The sequence below is a fragment of the Photinus pyralis genome, unplaced genomic scaffold (assembly GCF_008802855.1).
Source record: "Photinus pyralis isolate 1611_PpyrPB1 unplaced genomic scaffold, Ppyr1.3 Ppyr1.4_LG1, whole genome shotgun sequence".
Classification (NCBI taxonomy): Eukaryota; Metazoa; Arthropoda; class Insecta; order Coleoptera; family Lampyridae; genus Photinus; species Photinus pyralis.
In genome coordinates this window covers 41,803,341-41,830,348 of record NW_022170249.1, presented here as the reverse complement: position 1 = coordinate 41,830,348, position 27,008 = coordinate 41,803,341, and the positions used below count along the sequence as shown (strand labels likewise).

The 27,008-nt window shown below is 36.1% G+C and overlaps 1 protein-coding gene across 4 annotated transcripts in view; it reads right to left on the bottom strand.

The window, feature by feature from the left end:
• LOC116168781 (Down syndrome cell adhesion molecule-like protein Dscam2) overlaps nucleotides 1–26,237 on the bottom strand; it is a 164,277-nt gene extending 138,040 nt beyond the window's left edge. For all 4 annotated transcript variants that reach the window (XM_031484766.1, XM_031484780.1, XM_031484772.1 and 1 more), the window contains exon 1: nucleotides 26,127–26,237. In XM_031484766.1, coding sequence (XP_031340626.1) covers nucleotides 26,127–26,178 — 52 coding nt within the window. In that variant the 5' untranslated portion in view covers nucleotides 26,179–26,237. The remainder of the gene's footprint in view (nucleotides 1–26,126) is intronic.
• Between the last annotated feature and the right edge of the window lie 771 nt (nucleotides 26,238–27,008).

The following is a 27,008-nucleotide window of genomic DNA, read 5'->3' as shown; positions in this document are numbered from 1 at the left end:
GAGAACGGAGTACTTCACGAAATAAAGAGCTAGGTCAGTAAATTATTTTGCAAAATTGGGGTTGTTCTTTAGTGGAACCACAGACATAGTACATGTTGTCTGTGGTGGAACCTATACGTCGTCTAGTATAAAAACAGTCACAGATATCCGCCTACTGCAAAACGTATGTCTTTTTGTTCGCATGGGCTAGGTAGAGATGAAAATATAATAGCATAATTTCTGTACTCTTTACAGGCGACCAGTTTTGCAGTGGGCGGTTACTTGCGATGCATGACTGTTTTTATAGTAGAGAAGAGAGAAATAGTTGATTGATGTTAAAGTTACCAAACGTCAATGTAATTGATAATGAAATTGGAACTATTTTACACAATATCGACGGACACTTGACGAAGATGGGGAACCCCTTCCATGCACTTAGAGCTACGGTTGTAGGGAAAATTACGGCAGCGAAAGTAACATTATTTTACCTGACTTTGAAAGTGATAGCGACCCGACCGATGACTTTTAGTATTATTGTTTTTCCCTGATAGATTTGAAATCACAATGTTTTAAACTGTTTAACGTAACGTTATAGGATATACTGGTCCCCACATCCGCAGGTAAGTTCTTCAGGTGTATAATATCCGGATTGGTAGTCGCAATTCCCATAGATTGCTACGGGTCACCGAAATGGGGAATGAGTGGCTAGTCTAGTAAAAATACGGCAAAAGGAACGACTTTTTTTTACTGTTTTTGGATTTCCCAGGTGCCATAACGGTATTTAGGCCCCAGGGATATGGCGCTGCTGGAGGTCCCCACATATTTAAATGTTAACTTTACCATATAAATAAATATTGGACAACAGGCTATGAAGAAAAAAAACGAGGAAAGGTGACGATTTTTTGCATTTTTGACGTTTTTAAGCGGCATTTTGAATTTAGGCCCCTAATATGTATACGAAACTGTGCCCAAACGGTGCCGTCGTGTGTACTAGATGTTATTCTACCCGTAAAGTACCCAAAAAGTTAAGCGGGGTGCCTTGGGGACTCGAAATAACCGAAAAACGGCAATTTCGGCAGCCATCTTTAGGGGCTTAAATGCCAAAATTGGATCTGGCAACAGGGCGCGCATCGTTTTCAGCTGTTGCTAGTTTGTAGCACAAACCCCGTTAGACATGCACTTTTCATAAATGTCCCCTGACTAATAGCTCGTTAGAAGAAGGTTATTTTTTTACCTCAAAACAAAGAAATCGCAAAGCTACTTTTGTACTTTTTGTAAACGCCACCTTAAGACCTTCTGCAGGTACACCTCTAAAAAGCACCCTGTAATTGGTCGAAAGCCTGTTGAGGACCAGAACAAGGAGAGGGCCAATAATTAATAATTAGACAAATGCTTGGTGCACTTAATTAATGAGACTAACGAAAAAAGGCGCCGATTGTAATGAATCAGGTCAGTCGCCTTAATTAATACATTGTTTCTTAAGTATAGCCATTTTTTATACGATATTCCGACTCTACTTGTAGTCGAATACACTTGAAATTCATTATTTAAAATCTGAGGTATAGTGTCGATCCAAAAGGTGCTATACCTCGGTAGCGCTTGAGTCCGAGTCCGAATTTATCATTATCCGTTATAAACTTAAAGGAGGTCCTGTATAATCGTTAACCAGCAAGTCTCCACTCGAGTCTCAACTATACGACTATAAATATTAATGAAAAAAGGAAAGAGAAATTCTTGTCCAATAGACACCCACTCTTCTCCAGACGCCCTTTTAGGAGAAAATTACTTTTCCCGACGCGAATAGACGACAATGAATATTTTTGTACAATGGGTAACCATTTCAATTGATTACACGCCTTCGTGCTAAATTATCCACATTTCACACATAACTGTAAGACACTCGAAATGGAACGGAAGGTTGTTTTAGGCTAAAGGGTGCAGTAATTGCCAAGACAAGGGTTACGCGTCAAAAAAGACATCTCTTTTTTCGGGTTTCTTAAACAAATCAAATTTCACAAAGACATTTATTGAAAAGGTAGGCTTTATTGTATGATATGAATTCTAATTTATTACAAACGTTTCTTCTGACGACCAAGAGATTCCCTTTCTATTGTATTGGTAGAGAGAATATGCTTTTCTCTATTAAATCGATAGCTGTGTAATGGCATTCTCACAAAAATACTTGCTAGTCTGCACTTTGTGGTTCTGTAATTGAATTAAATTGACGTTAAAAGGGGCATTACCATCACAACTGGCATTCTTTCACCATTACTTTTAGTGCTCTAATGGTCTGCACGTTTACCACACTTATAATTGCTTAATACCACGTCATTTATCACCATTTTTGTTGTCTACGGCAGCTGGTAATAAATCTCGCATAAAGACCAATAAAGTGCCGTACCAACAAAAATTTGAAATCTGTAAACAAGCAGCTTCTTCCATTATGTATATTGCAGGGTATTTCATTTTATGCTGTAGACAAGTGCACGGTAATGTTTCAGCTTCCTTTTAATTTCGAGTAGCTTTAAGGAAATCGTTTGCACGTCGGAGCGTTATTTCCGTTATTAGAAATTTGCAATGCACAACGTGGAAATTGAAATTTTTTACTCAAAATTTCTCCTTATTATTTATCACTAAGGAGTTAATCTGTACCTCACACCAATACAGTATTTTTGAAATGGGAATGGAAAAGTTAGATCTATTTGCAAGGGTTTTACGCAATGTGGGCTAGGTATGCCATTCTATTAAATTTAGAGTAGGTACGTCTCAAGAATGCGAAACCGCTTTGTTTCATTAACAATCTGTAAAATAGTGTGTGGGCATTACAAAAGTTTTGGCCCAACAACTCGCAAAAGGGGAAGTTTCACAAAATAAAATTTTTGTCCTCGCCAACCTATCCGAAAGCAACGGGTTATTTAAACTAATAACATTTGCGAGTGTCGAAATTGGGCAATAAACGTTAACCCATACGAAAAAGTTGTACTATAAGGTTTATTCTCGTTGCGGTTGGAAAGGTGCGGTAATGCGTAGAAATAAAAACGCGCTCGGTTGACACTTTATACACAAGCTCATGGAAGCCCAAGTTGTAAGGAAAATGAAATACGAGAAAGGAGTTCGAATGAATTCGACACATAAGTAGACCCGAAAAGAAGCATTAAGAAATCCAAAGGAGCTAACCGCATAGTTCATTGTCAGTTTTATAAAACACCACTTAGGTACATGTTTTATACCCGTTTCCGCCAAAATACGTTATTTTCACGCACATGTTAGGATACATTTAGTTTATGCGGAAAATGTCGTTTTAGTATCGACTTCATTACAGTTTTAATAGTGGTTTTTCATTTCCGAATTTAACGTCTTTTATACCTTTTTTTATAACGTTATTATGTTACAAGGAATTGTCACGGATAACGCGTTTGTGGCCTGCTCTTAAACGCACCAAATAACTTAGGAAATTAAAGTTTTATGTATCAGGTAAAATTTATCGCCAAGCAATAAATACTACAATAAGAAATTTCAATAGCCATTTCAAAATTGGATGGGCCAGCCCTTCATGAAAACGGATGACTCGCGTCGGGTGGTATATATTGCTCTATATTCTTGCAAGTAATTGGGGAAGTCGTCGACATAATACAGTTTAAAGACGGGAAACCTAATGGAAATTATTTCCATTATCACCCCTTCAGAACATTTCCAAGTACAAGTATGGCTGCAAGCGTAGTAATAGTAAAAAAAATGGAGCCAAATCTGCTTGATTCTCGGTGCTGTAATTTTGTTTGATGCCTCCACGACAAGTACCAGATCACTCTTTTCTCAACCCGACAGAGCTTAAGTCCAATCCATAATCTGAGATATTGACTATAAAACAAATAGTTTGTCTTTCAATATTGATATTTGCTGATTCCTTTTATCTTAAGTGACCCAATTTCCTGTACTCTATTTTGTCTTTCAATCCTTATTATTTGCCGAGTTGTTGCGTTGGGCGAGGAATTGTAAAAGATATCGTTCTCCACGATTCTGGGTTTCCTAAGAAAATAGTATCAAGCTATATCTTAGTTCAATTCGTGACTAACATGGGTCTTTAACGAATTGGTATTAGTTTCGCCATCCAAAATCAAAAGAATCCGCTTTTCTGCAACCTTCGATTTTTCGTGAACCCTTGTGCAAGAATTTCACCTTTCATGACAAATTTTGAAGGATGGGTCCTTGGTAAATTAAGGTAGAGGCGTCCGCGTTAATGCAGAGCTGTCTCTTAACAACTTATCGTCGTATACATGTTTTTCCATGTTTTCACTTTCACCAGCTACAAGAAACCTTCGGACAAAAAGGTTTCGAAAAAAGAGAATGTCCTGGAGATGCTGATATTAGCAAGGATGGAGATCTAGAACTGAAATCCAATCAAGGGAAGTTCCAGGAGAAGGACCTGTGTGTGATTTGTGATTCGGAACATAGGCTCGCCAAGTGTAAGAAGTTTTCAACGCTGGGAGTGGATGAGTGCTGGCGCTTGTTTAGAGAATGAATTAGGAGTAAACATCACTCACTTCTTCATGGAGACAAGCCGAAAGTGGAAGTCTTATTCAAAAGGTGATCATGAGCACAAATTTAAACAAAGGTCATTGCAACAACAACGGTCATGCTGGATGATGGCTCAATGACTACAGTTATGAAGCAAAGTCTAGCTGAGGAGCTGGGAATTGAAGGGAAAGAGATTCCCTATAATTTTTCATGGACCAAATCCATTGGACGGAAAGAAACCGCAATCCCGGTAGGTATACTTGGAAGTGGCCGGAGAGGTGGAAGATGAGTTCTTTCATCTCGAAGGAGTGAAGGCAGTAAGAGACCAATGGATCAAGACCAGGACACTTCTGGATCGTTGGCCACATTTGCAAAAAGTGAACTTGTCTGAGAGTGCGACTGAATAACAAGTCCTGATATGACAAGGTAATACTCATTTGATCGTTCCACGAGAATGTATTGAGCCTCGAAAAAAGAACGCTCCGTAAGTATCAAGGTGTAAGTTAGGATGGGCAGTTCATGGTCCAAACCCTAGCGTGGCAAACGCAAATGAGATTTCCTTGTTCATTGTTGAGAAGGAAACCTCATTTAAAGAGATGATGCGAAAGTTCATAATTATATAGAATCATTTGGAGTCAGTGTCAAGGATGACCTGTCGCGGTCAAAGCAAAATAAGCCTCCAGAGCATATCATGGAGTTAACAACGAGGAGAATTGATTCGGAAACAGTTCCTTCCTGAAATCAGAGAGCAAGCATTGAGACGTCTCTATCTTCTCGAGAAAAGATTCGAAAAAAAACCAGGTGTTTGTATATGTCCAAAAACTTGATAGGAACAACCTCAAAGTGGATTCTGGTAGTCTTCAATACCAACAAGCTACATAAATATAAGAGTGATTTTGAATGCGGCCGCAAAGAACCATAGAGTGAACCTGAAAGACAATCTTGTCACAGGTCTTCGTTTGTTGGAGTCCCTTCCAGGGATTCTAATCAGGTTCAGGGAAAGAAGAGTGGCTTTCACGGCTGATAACAAAGAGATGTTCTACCAGGTCCTCATTCGAGACGAAGACAGACATGCGCAAAGGTTCCTTTGGAGGAAAGACAAATTGCAACCTGTTGAAGAGTAGCAGATGAAGGTGATGAGATTTGGAGCCACCAGTTCACTATCTTCCGCATTTAAGTGAAATACAGAAATGCAAAAAAATATTGAGAAGGATCACCCGAGAGTAGTTACAACATTCATTATCACTACATAGACGATTATTTGGATTATGTGGATAATGAGGAGAGGGCAACAAGGCTTGTGGGCGAAGTCATCAAAGTTGAGGAAATTTTCTCCTGGGATTCAATCCCTCAAAATGTTATGGATGTCGTTTCGAGGTGATGAGGCTAAATTCGAGAGATTATTTTGGAAACTAGAGGAGGATGTATTCACATTTTCAATGAAGTGCAACAAGCTACTTGAGCTTGAGGATGTAGCGGATGGGAAACTAATGTCAACCAAAAGGGAACTGTTGAGTGTCGTCGTGTGTGTTTGATCCCCTTGACTTTGTGGGGCATTTCGTGGTCAAGGGAAAATGCTGCTTGAGGAGATGTTGCGGAACGGAGTTGGATGGGATGACAAGGGATTGATGAGAGTTCAAGGGAGGATCGGTGGTTCAGTGAATATTGGAAACGATGTGAAATTCCCACTGGTACTCAGGGAACATTGTGGAAGAGATGCGTGGAATATTAAAGGCGAGGAGCCCGAGATGACACACTTAAAATGGGCCCTTTTTCGGTGGAGCGTGTGTGAGTGAATTTAATCGCCCATTCACTTACGTCGATTATTTTGGCCCATTGTATGTAGCTGTTGGAAGGCGAAGGGAGAAACGCTATGGAATTTTCGTTTACATGCCATGTCCATTCGAGCTGTTCATTTTAAGATTGCTAACAGTCTGGACACTGACTAATTAAAATGTTCCCTGGAAAAGCTGGGAAAATACAAGGTTCTAATAGAATCTATCGTCGCGTCGGCCAGTTGTGAAACCTTGTAACTTTAAGCTTCCAGGAAATACGGAAGCAGAAGTGGGACTAACGAAATGAACTAGTTTTAGGTTTTGAAATGCTTTGTTGTTATAATTGCTTCGGCCGATAACATGGAGCAAACACATCTTGGTTGAGGCAAACCTCTTAGCCTGATCTTTTCGGCTTGTAAAATACGTGTACGATGCGGTGATCAAGGCTGGAAGCCTTTCAAGGCCAAAGTGTCATTATTCTGGGCTGTATCCACACAATGAGCTACTGGGGTACACGTCCTAGTTTGAGTTTTCTTTAACTCGGTGGAAAATGAGTTCAGATTGATCAGCCCCACCCCTATGACCTTTATTCCCCTAACTTCTTAGTTCGTTTTGGTAACCTTGCCATGTGATAACCTTCTGGATGAATAATAAAAAAGCAAAGTTCGACTGCCGTATAATTTTACATAGCGCAACAAAATTCCTAGATTTTACGGGCCTGGTAGTTATATATTTTTAACTACTTCTACAGCAGTATTTGAGATGTTAAGGCAATCCCTTCTTCTTCCTACTCTAGTTTAGGCGACAAATGCCTGTTTATTTCCCAACATTCTGCCTATTGTGCAGTCGCTCCGACTTTTTGATGAATTGTGTAGTGGGGCAGATAATATCAGAAAATGTACTAGCGCGTGTAAACTGTTGTGGTTATCGGACGTGGCTTTCACTCCATTGGGACACGACTTATAATGTCCCAATAAGTGAAGTTATAAGACGTTGTTCCACCACATGCTCCAGGCGACTTGCAAAAGAATTCCGTTAATATTCTTTAGGTTTTAATTTTTTTTCATCAAAACGACATTTTCAATTAAAATTGTCCAATAACTTCTGTGGTACGATTTTTATGGAGCCTGTTACAATACAAATAGGATAAAATCCATTAACAATGACAACAGAAGCGATGCCTATTCCCATTGTAACTACGAAAAAGTTATTAATCTCACCTTTCAGCTTATTAAATTTGAACGTGCCAAATATTCGAGTATTGATAGCTCACAAAGTTCATCAATTTCCCATTTCTTCTAACATTTCGCAGCTACAGCCAGTCGCTGTCGTTCTATCTTATAAATCCGACCTCGTCATCTGGATTTCATTACTTTTTCGCGTCTGTCAAGAACGCTTTGTTACGAGATTACTCGTACTAATTTATAGAGGTTAACGTTAGCAGTAACGTTTTACTACCGGATCACGTGATCTACTAAACTCTGCCACCCTGCCGTTACGCTACTGCGAGATGAGTAGTAAATGCAAGGGTATTGATTTGCATTGGCTCATTGAGTGTTATGCAGCCCATAAATAAGGCTTTTAGAACGACCGAACAATGAGATATAACATCGCGCTTAGTCAGGGCAAATTGCTGTTCCAAAATGCCGTTCCTCCTAGCTAATACGTGTCAGAGCTTGCATCAAATTTATATGTGCAATACAGAAAAAAGCTTACAAAAAAAAATAAATATTAACCTAGACACGGATGGGAAATAATAAATAACGTTCCATTTAAAAGCTTTACGATGTAAGTTTGAATAATGGCAGAGATACAGAGCATTTGTTATTTTCATTGACGAAAACAATAGCTACGGGGAATCTTTATGTATGTATGTAATCAACTGTCTCTTCATCAAAAGTAAATAAAAACTTCAGGTCGAAACGAAACGCTATCGGACAAAAGCAGTAAATTTAACAAATTTATAGAGTTGGGATCATTTCCGAAAGTGTCTCTTGTGAGATAAAAATATAGTAACAGTTTATTTCAGAACATTAAGCTCTCTATCCGGCAGCATTACCGTGTAAATTTCCTTAGTCAGAAATTACATTAAGTGCTTTATTTAAATGAGCTACGTAACTTTTTATAGTAAGACTAATATATCTGAATTGTCGCAATATTGTAACATAAATTTAATTACGTGATTTATTTATTTACATTTAATTAACAATAAATTTATAACAGTTTTGAAATGGATTAATTTATAACAGTGAAGTAGTATTTATCACTCACCGTTTATAACATAACACGAGTGCGAACCATTTATCACTAATATTTCACTTTGGCAGCGTTGTTAGAACCGCTTGAAGCACAACTCGACTTGCTTATATAGTAACACCCACCTTTTTCGAAAGTTTTAGATCGCTCCTGAATATTCCTGAATGTTCTCTAACAAACACGTGTAATCTGGGATTGTAAATATGCAATTAATCATAGTCTTAATATTTAGATTGCGCCTTGTAACCAGACCTAGCGTATGTGACCATGGAAGAATGGTCCTACAATATCAACTGATAACATTGTAACTTGTTTACCTGAACAATTGGTCGCAGTACATTTCTCCAAACCAAAACCCAATACTGCGGGACCACGTCAGTCTGGTAAATCAGGAGCAACAACCATTACAACCATTGTTACAATTGCGGAAGCCCTAATGTAACCTACAAAATTGTTTCGATGTACTACGTCGTCGGGAAACGAATTCAGGAGGGTCAGTAGACAAAGAGGTCTCCTTCAATCAGGCCACCACGAATAATTTTCCACAACAAATTCTACTGGACTTTCATCTCTCATGTCCAAGAAGACCAATGGGCGTTGCCTAGAAATAAGCATTTTCGGTTACCCATTCCTGGGATTATTTGATTCAGGTTCATCTTGTTGATTCTTCTTGCATTATATAGGGGAGATTCTGAGCGTATGTCTGGCAACCTTTAAATGTTGATGTGTAAAGAGCCTTCTCTCCATTAATCATCTACCAAGAAAGAAATCATCGATAAATATAAAATATGCTACTACCTTATAACGCAAGCAATTACTAAGCACAATAGTTGTGCACAATTTATACTTGTTTTCTATTGGTGTGGTGCCTCTACGTTATTTACGTTTTCAAAGGTCCTTCATCTTTTTTACCAGATAAGGGGTGCAGACAATAATAAGTGATTCATACCACCTCTCACATCTAATTCTCTATAACGATTGACAAAAAGATGCTTTGATTTCGGGCAAACGCTTTGTGGAGTCATACATAATAATATTATTCTACGTTGTTCATTTGACAAAAAAGAGCGTTTCATATATATTTCCTTCTAAAAAATCAAATAAAATCATGCAGGTGAAGCAGCAATTTAATGTAGGCGATACGCCGAGAATGGTTGCGTAAAAAATGACTGTATTACATTTTTGAATATATTACGTAGATTTATTGTGGGAATTAAATAGATAGCCAGAATTTCTATAAACGCTTCTATCTGTTTCGAGTACGTAATTTAGTGATGAACATATTGCAGTTAGGATTTTATATACAACAGAATTAATAAAATTTCATTGCAATTAATGAAGTAGGTATGTAGTGGTGGAGCTGTTAATTAATTTTGTTTCTGTGTTCTGCTTTTTGATGTGAATTAAAATTCATACGAGGAAGTCTGTTGATTTCTGCTGGATTTTAAATTGACTATAGTAACACCGTAAATTGAATCTCCAAATTTGTTTAGCAAACATGAGCATATTGCAATATTGGCAATATTTATCCATTAAGTAATCTTCTCGTTTATCGTAAATTTTTACAAGAGCGTGCATGTTTACACCGCATAAATTAGATAAAAAAGTAATAATTTATGCCGTAACGGTCCTATCAATCATCGTTATATATATCTTTCGAAAAACACAGCGGCGCAATGTTTGTTGACGCCATTAACGTCAATTTTACTTAAAATTTAACCTCTCCCGACTTTGACGTGACTTCTCTGGAAACTCGAAAATAACGAAAGAAATTATCATTCTCGCTTTCATTTCGGATTCAATTTTCTCGCAAATCTGCAAGTTTGGATTTGCATGTCTTTCTTACCTTTAAAAATTGAGAGAAACATCTAATTCTTTACATTCCGCGAACTTGCTAGGTTTCCTTTTCGTGTCGGAATACGAATTCAATAGAATTACGTACAGTCTGAGGTTTGTTTTCTTATTTCTACGGATGCATAAGGTATAACGAAAATAGAACAAATTAAGTTAACTCTTTACGAGTAAAGGGACTCGTAAACTTGTTACCGTAAATTCGATTACAAATGTTTAAAAGTTCAGGGAAAAATTTACCGTTTAGACATAGCGTTCTTCCGCTTCATCTTCATCTGATTGTGAAGTCTTGACTGTCCTTAGTAGATCCTTAGGGGTTTCTATTCATTATTCATGGAATAACCCTGTATTAAACTTAGATTCGTACTATAAATACATAGTTCAAAGAAGAGATAAGCGTATCATATACTCTGACTCACTTGTAATTCACAAGTGCGCAATTACGTAATTTTTGAGTTTTTGGTGCAATTAATAGTACCGAAGTAGTAAGCTCAATTTTTTAATGCTCTTACTGAATCATGGCGTAACCGAAGCTCTGTGAATCGTTTATAATTTTGTATTGCTATCTGTCTGTCCGTCTGTCTGTCCGTGTGCACGATAACTTTGTGTAGAAACGTCCGATCGCTTTGAAAATTGATACACATGTTCTTCAGGATATATGGAAGGTCGCTATTGTTTTTCAGCTACGTAGACCAACGGGCCTAAAAGTTACAACCCATGCAGATGCCGAGCGCATTACAACTTTTGTATTTGCGCAATCTCAAATTGTTTATTTGTTAAGATATTTAAATGAAATGTTGTATGCAGGCACCTCAAATAAAAGTAAAACTAATGCTAATTCAAAAAAATTGTTTTACGCATGCGCAATCTCCAATTGTTTATTTGTTAAGATATTTAAATGCAATTTCACAATTACGCACCTCAAATAAAACTAATGCCGATAAAAAAAATTTGTTTTATAAGCTATGCTAATCTATTGGGACAGAATCAACCCCTTAAGGGATATTGTAAAAATGATGTATGTGTGAAGATCTCGAGCATCGTTCGGTATTCACTTGTATCGAATTATTTTAAAAGAAGGAAGGAAAAGGTTTTGAAAAGGAAATCGTAAAAGTTATATCTTGGCAAGTTGGTGCAATTATTGAAAAGAAAAAGTTTCATTCATGTAAATTTGATAGACATTATAATTGGATTTTTTGTAGCTATTGTATGTAAATCAAAAGTGAATACAACACAGTTACAATAGAATTAGAAATAATGCGATATAGCAACGCACAAGCACTCTAAACAGAAAATCGGTTACTAAAAGAGAAGAAACAAACTTTTCGAAGCTGAAATGAGCGATTTTCATTTTTAAAAGGGTTTCGATGTAAACCGCTCTGTTGATTCTAGCTAAAGCCAAGTTTTGTATCAGTTTCTAACTTTGTGTTAATATAATTTTCTTTGATAATTCGCTTTTAGGTTTTCAGAGGTAAACCATTCGTACCTTCAAACAGTTCACAGTGAAGATATGAAACTGGATTAAACACTAAGTGACAGAATCTTGTTTAAATATTAAATTAAACTCTTGCTATTTATTTATCCAACATTTATATAGGTATAATGGAAAGGTTTACACCAGATACGAGGTGTCACATTTACTGAACTGAACAAATGTTTAACAAACCGTAAGATGAAATTCGTTATCTTTGATGCGCTTAATATTTATCTAAAAATGGGCGCATTGACTCGAAAGATCAATAATTTTCATAAAAAATTATGTCGAAAATAATATGGTTAATATTTTGTAAGGCTCCACGTTCATCTGTTACCTCCGACGGGCACGTGCAGAAATATTATGTAGGTTGAAGCAATAAAATAGCTACAGAAAAAGGGGTAGCAAATGTGTCCTTAGCAATTAAAGGATAATCTCCCCATTTTAAACTTCAAATTGCTACCTTAAATGTTATCTATGTCTTCCTCAATCGAGATTCCGGCATAGGGCTGGAAACCGATCCCTTTTCAATTTCGTGAAATTAATGAACACCTACTTTTTGCACAGTTACTGTTTGACGCCTTAAACGAGATGTTTTAGTTTCCACAACTAATACTTTATACAAGGGGAACCCATAGAAACAAAATAATTAAGATGCTGTTCTTTTCGTAAATTTAAATTAAAAAGAGTTCATGGTTGTTTAAAGAGAAAGGTGTCTCATTTTTAATATTTTCGCATTGCTTAGTGGAAAATTAACCAAACGATTAATTTTTTCCATAATAAAGCCATTTTAAGCTAAATCTGCAAAATTTAAGCAACGACTTGCGGCATTAAAATATATTGGTCTTAATAATTATTCAGTTCACAAAACAAAACATACATAACAGTTATAACAATATTAGATTCATTTGCAGAGACCCTACAAATGTAATTTACAATCAACATAGATTGATAATTTTTTTTCGTTTTTCAAGTTGCATAGTGGGGAAGATCACTGACAATCCGATCAGCAGTAACACAAAGATGTTATTAAAGCTTTTGCTATAATGTACTACTGTAGCTTAAATTGTCTATAACTCTCACTGTTTTCCTTTGCATTACATAACTTCGACGTAAACTTATCGATGTGTCTGCTTAACGTAAGTTTACGATTCACGAAAACACCCTTGGGGCTATAGATTTTTAACCTGCCAAATTTGTCACCGCCCGTTGCCAAGCAACAAAACCTTCTGCAATTTTGAAGCTCTCAAAGCGAACACATTTCCCAACACAACATAACAATAATTGCGAATCTCTGTCTGCAAAACAGTACCCGTTCATATATGTGCAACATTCGTGTAACATTATAGAAATTCTGTCTTAAAATGTTTACTTTCTTATATATTGCAATACTTAGAAAACAGAACAATTGGATCATGATGATCGCTTTCGTTTCAGCTACCATTTGCTAAAGATACGTTTCACAACAATTTTAGATTGATCCTTTTGTCATTTTGATAAAACCGGTGAACGCCATAAGGTTTGTATCAAAGTTTTAGCAATGTTTCGAATCATGTAATCCCTCAGAATTTCGTTACTACATTTTCGTAATAATTAAGAAAATATGAGTTTGCTTATTTAATGTTGGCAGTGTGTGACATGTTTCGCGTAAAAATAGTTTCCATAACTGCTTCAGTCATCCCGACAAATTAAACCCGGCGATGGACAATGCCAGCAACAATGTCTGTCGTGGGTACGGCAACATTTAAGACGCGGTAAACATACCAATCAAATTCATGTTTATTATGCTCAAAAAATTCACCGGAATTAATGTTACTTATTTGGTATTTTATAGACTAGTGATGGGTTTCCTATATTTCTAAGAATTATATCCAATACACAATAACAACCTCTTTGGGTACCTAATTTGCCAATCGCTTCTAAAGTACCGAACGCTAACCCTCTATCTAGAAATTTAAAAAAGGTGGGCAAGTTTCAAATTTCTCAACAGTATTTCCAATTAGGTGAAATCAGAAGTAGGTGCTGGAAATATTTTTAGTTAATCTTTATTTAAGTTAATTTTTAATCAACTTAGAATTTTACAAACCTTTGCTAATCTAACCTTCTTTCTATCGAAGTTCTTAATACGGACACACTGTGTAGGTATAGCTACGAAATAGAGCGTTAGCAGTAATACTTTCACATACCTTACCTGACGTTTACTTGCCCAAGAAAGTGCACCATTTCATTTTAAAAACATATCCAGTGCAAGATCGCCTTGTATCAACATTAAGACGCCCAATCTGCATCTGAAAATCCAATTAATTCGTGTCCTGTTGATTTACTGAAACAGAATTTGTAATTGATAGTTCCTTTCAAATATCTTAAAATCCTCTTGACAGCTTGTAATGATGTGAAATTTAATGGAATTAATTCGTAATTTGACTCCTGTAGGAATTAATCTAAATTCTATCAGGAGAGGGCGGTAGTTTCGGAGACGTCTTGTTTGTTGACATTCCCACCAGTATAATTACCTCACCATTATATTCCCACTTCATTCCAAACACTATATAAACAGAAACCGAACCAGAAAGGGGGTCTTAGAATCGTTGCCGTGATCTTAAGTACCACATTCCTATTTTCTGGTTAGAGTAGCGATTGTAGATCGCATTGTAACAATAATTTACCTGTCCATTAAAGTAGAGGTATCGGTTGTAATACCTCGCTCTCCCCAGTTACCTTCCGTGAATTAAGGGTGTCCGGCTGTATAGCCGCGCTATTAATTGAGGACCTTGATGCAAAAAGGGGATCAGTCACAATATGTAAATTCTTTAGAAAATGCAAAAAAAAAATTTTTTCATTTTTTTATTTAATAATAGTCAAGTAAAAATCATATACAACAAAAAACACAAACCTAAAATGAATTACTACCAGAAATAAAGCAAGGAAACTAAAAAAATATATATCTATTTGGAGCAAAAAAGTGATGTCATAATTTGAAGTTATTAACATAAAACCCATAAACACTGAAATTTGTGTCATTCGGAATCAGTATCGCTTTCTTCTGTGGTCGATGGAGAATCGCTGAGTGGCTCCTTGGGTGGATTAGTACTCCTAAGAGTATTATAAAAAGGCATGTCTGCTTTTGCGACGTACTCGGAAGCAAGTGTCATAACATTTTTGTATTTAACATCTTTCAGTGGCAATGAATCAACATAACAGACTTCAATCCCATCAAAAGTAATCGCTTGATTATATTTTATAGTATGGTAAACTTTAAAAATGAGAAGCCACTTGCAGAAACAGAACATCGTATATCTTCGGAATATTTAGCATACCGAAAAATTCGGTAGGAACTAGCGGAAAATTTTTCTTTATCGTTGTTTTTGGCGTTATTAAAGAAAACGATTTTACACTTGTGACTTAGTCTAGAATCATTTCTTGAGACACATCTACTACAGAAACATTTTTTGAACAAGATTTTACCAAGTTTTTATACTCTTGTGGTAAATAGATTCGATCAACAACTCTTTTTTTCTTTTCGATTATTCCAAATGACCTGTCACACGGTAAAAAACTATGGCCCGGTTCTGGAAAACGATGCACTATGGAATCAAATCTTCCTGTTTTACACAACGTAGCAAGATACCGTACAATAGTGTTGTTTTTGTTTTGTGCGCAGCAGTTGTCAGAAAATAAATACAACTTCTTTACATTCTTATCAAGAATGTTCGTTATATAATGGTGCAGGAAGCTTATGACTTCATTAGAGCCCTTCTTTGCTATATTTTCGGTATACATATAAAAATGAGAGACTTGTTTTTTCGATGAATACACACAAAAGTTGTACATCCACAACTGTCTTAAATAGAAAGCATCTGTTGAAGTACTTTCGACAAGGGCAAATTCTGCTGAAAGTCGAGGCAAAGTATATCTACTTCTCCATGTTCTTTTGCTTCTTTTGAAGGGTCCTTCATATCTCTATAAAACCACTCTGACTTTTTTAAATGCAACTTCTCTGCCATTATTACTTTTCTTTCTTCTTCGTCCAATGTACATTTCTTCTTATTTTCTAATAGGTCACATTTTTTACAGATATCTGCCCTAGCTGTACCAAAACTATAATTGAAATTTTCCTTAAAATATCTAAAATAATAGTCGTAGGATATAAGAGGCTTCACTTTTTCACCTCTTTGGATAAGCTCAAAACACGGTTCTTCATACTTTTTAAGGTGCATTGAATACATCAACTTAATATTCAAATTTGCAGATAAATAATACCTCTGCGATTTTTCCCGGCTATAATGGAACTCTCGGTGTGGAAATGATCTAATGTGATCACCCACTTGCTGAACTATATTTTCTGGAATTGCATTTGGCCTACTGGAATGTTTTCCTCGCAAATCTCTCGGGGGGTGTAATGTTTGTTGTTAAAGTGCGTACAAATACGCTCCAGCCGCCTCTTTCCAATTGCATGTATGTTGCATACAGCCATTTTACAAACTGCATGCTCAGATCGGGGTAGTTTTATCTGGAAGATGTAGTTTTAATACAAACATGTCAATGTAAATTGGACTTTGGGGCCATTCACCTATTACGCAACGTAACAGAATGCGTACACATCCCCCCCCCCCTTCCCTACTACCTAACGTAACAAATTTAGGCCTCATTAATCCCATGTAAGATATTGTTATATAGATGTTAAATAACGCAGGCGACAGCCTCCCCAGCAACATTACGTAACAAATCGTTGACCCACCCCCCCTCCTTTCAAGGCGCCTTACGTAATATATGAACGGGCCCTCTTTGTCAAATTACCTTATATTTAAATGTAAACTGACGTATCTTTGGATCTTTCTGACGGGGTCTAGACTGAAGTTTAGCTGAAACAGTCACTAAACTGGCTAAATATGAGTCTTGCCTCTCCTTTTCGCCTATACCATTATGAAACAAGTATATTTTTGCGGTCTGTCGTTGCGATGTTCAAAAAACAATGCTTTTTGCAACAACTATTTTTCTGTTTTCTAGCAGGAACCGTTTGCCCTCTAGATCCTATGTATTCCTCACCTCTTGCACGTTTACTTTTAGCAATGTTTCTTTTCCACTTTTCAACTTGCCTTCTCTTCTTTCTTCCGCTACTGGGGCCTGCTTCTACGTCTGCATTACCACCTGCATTCGTACTCACTGAACTGTCACTTTCTGAACTCAACTCATATTCACTTCCCGTGTCCTGAAATGGCTCAGATGCTTCAGATTCTTGTTCCGACATCATAGACGCCAAGGAGAGAACGAAAAAAAAACCGAAACAACCTATACCGGTACGAAAAAAGTGAAATTGAATAGAAAAATCCTCCTTTTCTCCACGCGGATATGCAAAGTGCTACTCCGTTTTTCTAGTTATTCGCTTATGCTTCAAACTGTAGCTCTTCACTTCAAGATATAAGTGTCTTTGTAATTGTATGTACTATCCTGGGTAACTTTACACCCATGACAACCTTACGGATTATGCGTCTGGCGCACTCATCATAGCAAAGAAGTTTCAGAATAATTTTGCCTTTTGTATCCCGCGGGGAACATTATTTTTAAAAGACAAGTATTTTCGTAATTGTGCTATGAAATCGTAAAAAAATGTCTACAGTCCGCAATATTCAGACACATTTCAAGCAAGTCATCGTTACAGAGAATATGCATAGTGCATAGAAAAAGTTGCATTTATTTTAAAAGTCACAAACAGTAAAGTTTAAAGACTGCAGCGTAGAAAGTACCTACATTTATTCAAAATATACACCGTATAATATTCGCTGAAGTATCCCTTGAAAGATAAAATCCGGCAGTCTCATTAACGTAATGAATTAAAAAAGTTCTCGGATGTATTCAAAGAGAATAAGACCATCGTTTTTATTTGTTTATTTTGTTTGAGGCTTTCAAAAAGTTAAAGAATGATTCTTTCAAGAGTGTTTTTTCAATATAAGCCATTATGAAATGGTCCTAATTTATTTCGGCGTAAAATAACTATGAGACAATTCCGCCTTTGAGGCAGGTTACTTTTAAATGAGCATCGATCACACTTTCTTTTATTTCGAAAACCTGAGAAAGGCGTAACTATTTATAGGCATTGAAAGGATTCTTGCTTCCTAAAGAGAACAAGGGGACTCGCCGCTTCCTTATTAAAAATCAAGCATGGAGGCATTCGCACCGAGTAATCCCACAAACATGTTTCGTTTTTATGAGGAAATAAAAATGGCCTACACTTTTATGAACAATACTTTCCTCCTATAACAGCAGAAATCGATCTCATCTAAAACGCCATATACTCACTTTAAAGTTTCTCATTTCACTGTCCATTTCTTTACGTTTGTAAACGAGGTGGGCGCACATAAATTTTTACACCTGAACAATAAACTCTTGATCGATTCCGATTCCACATTACATTTCCTAGTTTGCAAAACAAAGAGTTTCTTTTTATTTTAGGTAAAACGAGAGAAACCTGATAGATGCCCGCCTGGCGTATTTTAAAGTTCGACAATGAGATAGATGATTTCCAAATTCGCGTTTCTTCCACGTTCGGCGTTGTCTTATCAGGTTACATTTGATGTATTTCCCTTGTTGAAAATTTGATATCTGTGATTCAATTACCTATACCCTTACACTAAGCTTCAAGTGTAGCTACTCGCTGCAATTAGAAACATCAGCAAGTACATGAAAGTAAATGATATCAAATTCCCTTCTCCGTCAGCGACGCACTGCGTAACAAACGGTACGTAGTGTGTTTACAAAGAGATTATTTTAAGAGAATATATACTTAAAATTCCTCTTTTCCACATCAAATGTGTAACACACAATTTCAACTTTCATACTTATTTCATTGCAACACACATAAAAGGTTCCTATATAAATGAAAATTGTCGATGCACCCGCCCACTATTATATATCACAAGTCTAAATAAGCTGCACGTATAATATTAATATATATTTTACTCTGGTAGGACTTTTTCTCCACTGCTGGGAAGCTACATGAACAAGAGTCCTTTTCTTCTTCCACTGACGGACGCTGGAAATGATACCGTAGGTGAATTCGACTCATTATAAACAGATCTCATTAAAAGTATAGCTAATATGTTAGAAGTAAGTATCGAAATAATCTACATTCCAATTTCCGGATTTGGAAAGCAGAAACGACACAAAAACGAAAATCATCTGAGATAACGTATGTGATCGTTTGTAGGATTAGTCCATGCAATATGTCCTAAATAGCAATGATGGTGGTAAAACTTTGTTTACGTCTTTCGTAGATAATTTCGGTAAAAATTGAACAACTTTTTTTATGTCGTTAGAGAGCAACACGAATATCACGTGGAAACAAAAAAAATTGCTAAAATAATATAAATCGATATTGTTATGTAAACAAGGTCATGTAGACGTTATTTCAGCTAAACAATAAAATAACGACGTGACATCCTGGAGAATATTTTCAATTATTCAGTATAAATGTGGAGGATGACTTACGAATAATTATTGTATTTGAATTTGTTATCTCAGTGTCGATTTTTCCTCCTAGAATTGTTTGTAATTGTGTATTATATTCCTGTTTAAGTTTGTCCGCTTTTGTTATGGTTACATCCGGTCGTTTGCCATAAAGAGTAAATGGAACAAGAAATCGATAAAAAAAGGAAGAAGAATTTTACAGGAGTTTAAGGATTCAACCAACAGTATAACGCAGGTTCAGTTCCTTGGTTAGATTGGCGGTCTTTTTGACAATCCTCAAGGAGTTTATCTTATAGTGGAAGTGGTGTTTAAATACTGCAATCAACGTAAAAACGCGGCTGCTAGGTGTTAGTTTTCGCGTCGGAGAAAAGAGTGCTTACGTTATTTTCTCGGTGTCGCATTTTTATTAGTTGACAGTTTTCCTCGTCTAATTGCTAGGCAACAGATTTTCATTACCTAAACAACCCAAATTTACTCGATAAAATACACTTGTGCAATGGGGTCATCCCGCCTTCATTTTTTATTTCTGATCCACAAAGTACAGTAAAAATAAAAAGACCCGTGTGTCCTCAATTTTTATTTGCGAGTCAAATAAACCCAAAATAAATTATTGAAAAACTGTGTTTTTAGTCCGAATTTGAAACGCTTCAGACTAAATACGTCACAAACCTACAACCAATCACGTAGAAGTGAGCTGGCAACCTTACGCGAGGGTCTGACGTTTGTCACATTTGACGTTTTGAGAGGGATGTTTAACTGCATCTAGCACGAAAGTGACAAGTGCTTGTGACAGATGACGCAAGTTATAAATGGCATATTCCTGCAATATTGCCAAGTCGTTATGTCATCTGAATGGTTCTAGGAGCTGATTGGTCGGGCTTATTACGTCACAGAGTCAGAGTCACAATCATATCGTTTTGAATAAACCTTTAAAACCGCACATGTTCATTATTTGTTTGCTAATCAGCCTCTATTTTTAAATAAACTTTTACTGTCCAAAAAAATGTTTTATGGTTTCAGGTACACGCTTATTAAATTAGAACTGCGGAATTCAACTATACTGTAAACCCCCATTATAAGTGACAAATTTTTAGTGACGTTGTTTCTCAGTTTCCATGGTGACCTCTAAATTGAATCCATACCATCTCTCCCTTTCAGTCGCCAAAGGAAAATCCGGTTTTTTCTTTATTCTTTTCTTGAAGGCAGAATCTGGTATCTTTCCGTTTCTGTTTGCCTTAGCAAACAACAGCAGCTTTTTTAATGCAGCGTTTGGTAATATGATCTTCTGGGCTGAGAGGAGGTAAATGATGTGCAGATCGGTTGTAAGCATGTTTTCCATAGTTTCTATAAGTTGAAGTAGTTCGAGTGCTTTTCCCGGCTCAAATAGTTGTCTAAACGCAATGGGGCAAGTAGGAACCACACCCCTTATTTATTGGTCGAACAGCCACTGCGCTGGTGACTGCGACTGCCCATCTGCTATTGGTGTGTCTCGAAGTTCTAGAATGCCATCAAGGAATCGATGGCTGCGATTGTTTTGATTTGGGCATTTAAGTAATAAATTTTTGATTATCTTAACGTTGGACGATGACGATTAGATTGAGGGTAATATATTGTGATGATGGAGCCTATAAGTTACTCCGTGATCCGACAAAAACGATTGAAGTTTTCGAGATCGATATAGGATCGTTGTCAGTCTGATTGGTATACCAGTTAAAAATTTTAACCGATAGAGTTTTACTTTGGCATTTCCGAATCTGCCGCATCAGGTAATGTGACTTAAGGCTCTGCGGTACTTCTTGCGGGAGCAATGCTAAATGTTTTTTTTTAATAAGTTATGCACCAATTGAAAACGTTGATAATAGCTCTAAAAATATTTTAAAAAAATCGCAAACACTTGATAACTCCGTACAAAACAATTCTGGGTCGGTTTTTCACAAACTTTCTACACATATAACTAAGTTCCGGTTGGATGAATGAAGCTGATTTTTTTACAGACTAATGATAAGTACTCTTAATCGCTTGGCGGTGTTTCTTTTTTCAAATTTTTCTCTAATTATAAGATATCTTATAAAAATAAGATCATAAAATCTTATAATTAGAGAAAAAATGTATAAAAGAAACACTGTCCTAGTCATTGACAGTACCTATATCATTATAGTCTGTAAAAAAATCAGCTTCATTCATCCAACCGTAACCTAGTTATATCCGTGGAAAGTTCGTGAAAAACCGATTAAGAATGTTTTTTACGGAGTTATCACGTGTTCGCGATTTGTTCAAATATTTTTTTAAGAGCTATTATCACCGTGTTCAATAGGTACATATAACTTATTTTCTAAAAAAAATCATTTAGAATTGCTACCGCAAAAAGTACCCCTTAAGTCACATAACCTGAGGCGGCAAACGGTTGACTTTAGCATACTCGGATAGGCACAAGTGGAACTCCATCGGTTAAAATTTTGATTACTTTCCTTCAGTGGATTTCGAGCTAGTTGCCTTGCTATTAGTAAACATTTGTTTCATAGCACTTCTTTCTATTCTCATGCTTCTGGTGATATCACCATTTATACTGTCATTTTAAATGAAAGGCTTAAAAATACAATCACAACGCACTACTCACTCGAAACTCAAAGTTGCGCCCGACAATTAAATTACTATAATTGGTAGCTATCCATCTTATAACGACTCAAAACGGGGTGAAATTGACTAAGTGGAAATTATAAAAGCACTAAACCTTCCCCATACTTCATTTAATTGTTTCAGATTTTAAATTCAGACATTATGTGACAGCACAGCGACTATAGTTTTTATTTATATGTTCCTTCAAACTGAAGCTTGATAATGACCTCAGGGTCGAAACTATAGTCGCTGTGCTGTCACATAATGTCTGAATTTAAAATCTGAAACAATTAAATGAAGTATGGGGAAGGTTTAGTGCTTTTATAATTTAAATTACTATACTCCAATACATGAAATATCTTTCAAACGATATGGCAACACAAAATCAGTTGAAGCAATTACAAATTCTACGCCAAAATTTCTCAACAGCACTCTGCGTTCTCTCAAAACTGGCCAACAATCGCTATCGATCCGTAACTTCCATCACCAGCTGACTTGCCAAACGTAATCTACCAAATGTTGACTAAAATTCTTCTCCTGGAGCACCTGGATAATTTCCAGCAAACCAAACACGTCCCACAAACGCAAACTAGGATCTATCCAAATTGAAACCAATCACTCTCCTAACTGAAATTCCAACATCGCGAGATTCTCCGGAACACCGGTTTCTTCGATAATTCAATATCCGTGCTCGAAGGACCATGTTTATTATTTATGCAATAACCGTTACGTATATTGATATTTAACCAAGGTACAAAAATCCGTTTTTTTTCTTTTTTGGCGTCTTAAATTTTTGAAATCTATTTGATCTACAAACTAATTATATTCTCGACACTATATCTTGACGTGGAGTTGACCCCATGGCTGTGGTGCTCTACATATCCGAACCATTATGCACTTACAAGACTTTCATGCTCGAACCCGGATTCGAACAACGAACCTTGTCTGTCATATCCAATCCACCCAACTACACAGGCCGTGCAAAGATAATATTACCTCAGATACGGCACTAATAAAGACGTGATTTTTAAAGATAAACCCCACATGTTTAAAACTGTGCTTTATCTAAGTTTCTAAGTTGAATTATTCCCACAATCAAAATGGTACACTGAAAAGAAATGTTCGTGGAACGCTTTAGAATTCCAGACATTGTAAGAAAACCTTGGAAAAACGACAGTACCTATATGTGTAAAAAGAATATAGCATTATTTTATTACATTCTCCATACTAAATTTAATGTAGTAAATATTATCCAATGCTATTACTGATTATTTAATGTGACTACCGAAAAGATCCTCCGTTTGTATTAATTTAGGTATACTTGATGGCGGGCTTAATTATACTGCAAATGGCCGTCTTGGGATAAAACTGTTAAATAAGGGTTTCATTATTTTTCGCTCCCAATGTACTTCGAAATTGAAATAATGAGTATGTTTTGTTCTTCGATGATTTAATGCACTAACGTCAAACAATACGTGCTCGTCTCTCATATCGTCAAGACGTTGAAGTTTCAACTCCTTTGGCACCAACATCTCATTCATTTCCCATCAATAACGTTTTTGTCGTAGTAGGACTTAATGTTACAGAAAAAGGCAACAGGACGATGGGAGGGAATCGTCAAATCACATTACACATTCGAACCCAGATTTTTGGACGGAACCGTGTACATTGTAGAACCTTTAGAAGTGTTCGAGTCCTCCCTTCGATACATTTTTTGAATCTCAAAACCAAACGCAAGATATCAGTATATAGTGTGTCCCAGATTGGGTGGGATTGCATGGGTCTCCTTGTTATTATTAAAGATAGATAATTGGGTCAATAGACAATGTTTTGCAGTTTTAGATGCTTATTTAAAATTTCCTTGTGGAAATTCAAAATGTTGAATAGGTTCGACGTAAATTCAAAAATATATACTAAAATCGGTCATTTCCTTTAATGTCTTATATCATCGAAAGTATGAGAGAGTTTTATGTAAAAGTTACTGTCTTTCATACGCTTCATTTAGAATTGATGTTAAAAAAAATTCAAGATGGCTACTTTTGAGAAACATTTATCAACTTTCTAAAGTTGATATCGGATTTTTAGATTGCTTAATAAATTTTTTTGATTCTCTTTTCAACGAGCTATCATAGCATAAGACTGAAAAATAATAAGATATCAGTTATATCAACGGTTTTTATATTTTAATCAAGTAGTCCATGATGAATTAAAAAAAACAAAACAAAAAGAAACAACAGTAATAAAAATAAAATGAATAAACATAAAAAATAATATATAAATAAAAAAACAATAAATTAAAAAAAACACAGGAACAGAAATATACAGCTTTTTCCTTAGTAAGAAACATTTTCATCCGTCAAATCATTTCTGCGAGATGCTGCAAATGAAAGCGACCGACAAGTTATACTTGAACCAAAACCTTTACCTGTAACCAGAGCTAAATTCTGGACTCGAGGTCAATCCTTTTCAACCGATGTAACCAAGTCTGCTTTCAGATCCTCAAAAAGGGTTCGAATTGTAAGTGATCCTAATACTCCCAAGTTTGATGCGAAGTAGAGTTAACATTCGTGCATACGCTTACTTTCCATCACGTTTAGCGAAACGTGGTTGATAAATCGTAATAACCTCGCTTTGCGCTCATTGCAGTATATCATTGACTCGAAAGTAACGTGGAACTAAAGAGTACTTTGGTGAAACCAAACATTCAATTAAAGAAATTAGTATGCATTTTGAATTTAAATGAAATTCTGCATCCAACAAAGAAGAAGGCATTATATATGAGTAATAATAATGAAATAAACAACAAAACAGTGAAGTAAAAGTTTATAAACCAATTTATTCTGAAGATTTTAGCTCAATGAATATGCATCACTTCCAAAACAAGTTTTTATCACACCATCATAGTAAACTTCTTAGTTAAACTCCGAACTATATCATCTGCTTCGTTATTCAGTGCTACTTTAAACATTAGATTTGAGTTACGATTACGAAATGAAATGATCAAATATGCAGAGAACATACACGGAATTTGTGAGTATGGCGGATGAAACTGCTTAACCGAAAGCCTATAAGCTACAGTTAGATTATTTTTTGTCTAAGAAGATTACGTTTGAAAAGAATTTATTGTGACATTATTTGCAAAATTTCGCTATCCGAAATTCGGAAAGTTTTTTATTTGTCTGCGTATGATACCGTTAGAGGTTTTGTATATAAAATTCATGATATCGTTTTATTCCACTCCATTAGTTTTGGATACATAAAATGCTTGGACGTATTACTTTAGATCAGTTCAAACACCCTTTGAGATTTCATACATTTAAATTTGAACTAGCATGCTCCGATACATTAAGTTCAATTATGTAGGGCAATAAATTTCCTTAAAAGTCAATTCGTTTATATGTCAGAAACTGAACGTGTATTTTCCTCCTAAAAGTGCCAAGAAAGTCTGTACATACATTTCAATTATGTCTCGGTCTCGGAAGAACGGACAACTTCAACTTAGCCTTTAACTGTACAGAAATTCCCGATGGACTACTTTAATGGAGTTGGCCTTAGTGTCACATAGATTTTATAGTCACTCGAAAACAAAAACGGCGGATATTCTTTTTGCTCCGGAAGCTTATTAGTTCCAAAATGGAATTTTTCCCCGTTAGTTATTGACGGACAAATAAATCGAGCAAATCCAAATATACGCTTTCTTTTGTATATAGGTATATATATTTGTACAAAAACGCGGAGGTAGAAATTTTGGAACGTGTTGACATTATCCGGATTATCTTCGGACTTGGGAATACCTAATGTTTACATACTTATTGGCCGTATAAAATAAATTAGGGTATTAAAATGCTAATTCCGCCCTTTCTAGGTGCAATTTATAGGAGACTCGATGCAAAGGCGTGCGTAAATGTAGTGCAATTTTAGTACAATTTAATTAAATGGGTAATTGTGTTACCTTTCTATCAGAGTTTTAATGATGCGTTCACTGATGTAGATAGAGACATGCGCCATTCTCATTGAATAAATTGTTTAAATGAAATGCGGATAATCACGTGGAAAATAACAATTTATGTTTATCAGAATTTAAAGAGACTGCGTGCATCGGACATGTCTCAGATTTGCTACAAAGTTATGGCGAAGTTGCGAAATTTCTCTAAAGGAAAAAAAGTGCAAGAGATTATGTAAAGTGTAATCAATACCTGAACAAAAAAGCAGCGCCAACCAGCACCATAACAGCGGTGCTCTGCTCATAGCTAACCCATGCTAATATAACACCATTGCACTAGAGGGATGAATCCCGGTCGACAAACGCACATCGACTGATCCTGCGAATAATTCTGCCATGCGAACAGGATGCGCGCGATGTCCTGCTGCTCTCGCTCTTGGGGTTCTGGAGTGATCAAGGGTTGATGGCTAGGGTAAAACTTGGTTACAGAGAACTCATATAATAGTATTGGATAATTTTACGGTCTAACGGTTACGCTAAACTAGTATTAGTATTCTAGCGAAACTAAATTTTAGGAGTTAATTTAATGCATATGTTTTGAATTTATGTAGCTCAACCTTTCTCTTGATAATACCAAGGAAGTCGTATACAATTTTGCGCACCACATTATTCTAGCCAGATGAGCATTACGCTTACAACTACGCTACTACAGGTAAGTACTTTGAGGTAAAACCCCAAATAGATCTTACTCATCTTAACCTTAAATAACTTTATATCTTATTTGATTCCCCACATTTATCCATGTTAGAGGTCGATTACATCTTTTATATAAAGTTGAACGTCGCACAAATCAAAAAGGTAGATATGTTGAAAGCAGGAAAAGTTTTTTGCACCTTCCTGAATTTTTCTATTCAAAATATGTCGAGCGAATGCTCTATCATTTATCGTCAAACCGACTACATTTGCTTTACGTTCCTAAAGCTTAAGTTAAGTATTTAAGCGTAAACATTTAAAATAATGCTAAGTTTCGGATGGGTTTCTTAGTCTTATAGACTGGATCGTGAGTTGCAAGTCTAAGTGTAGCACTAAGGGCGCCTACGAATTCTACTGCGGGGAAGACAAAAGGATTTTGAGG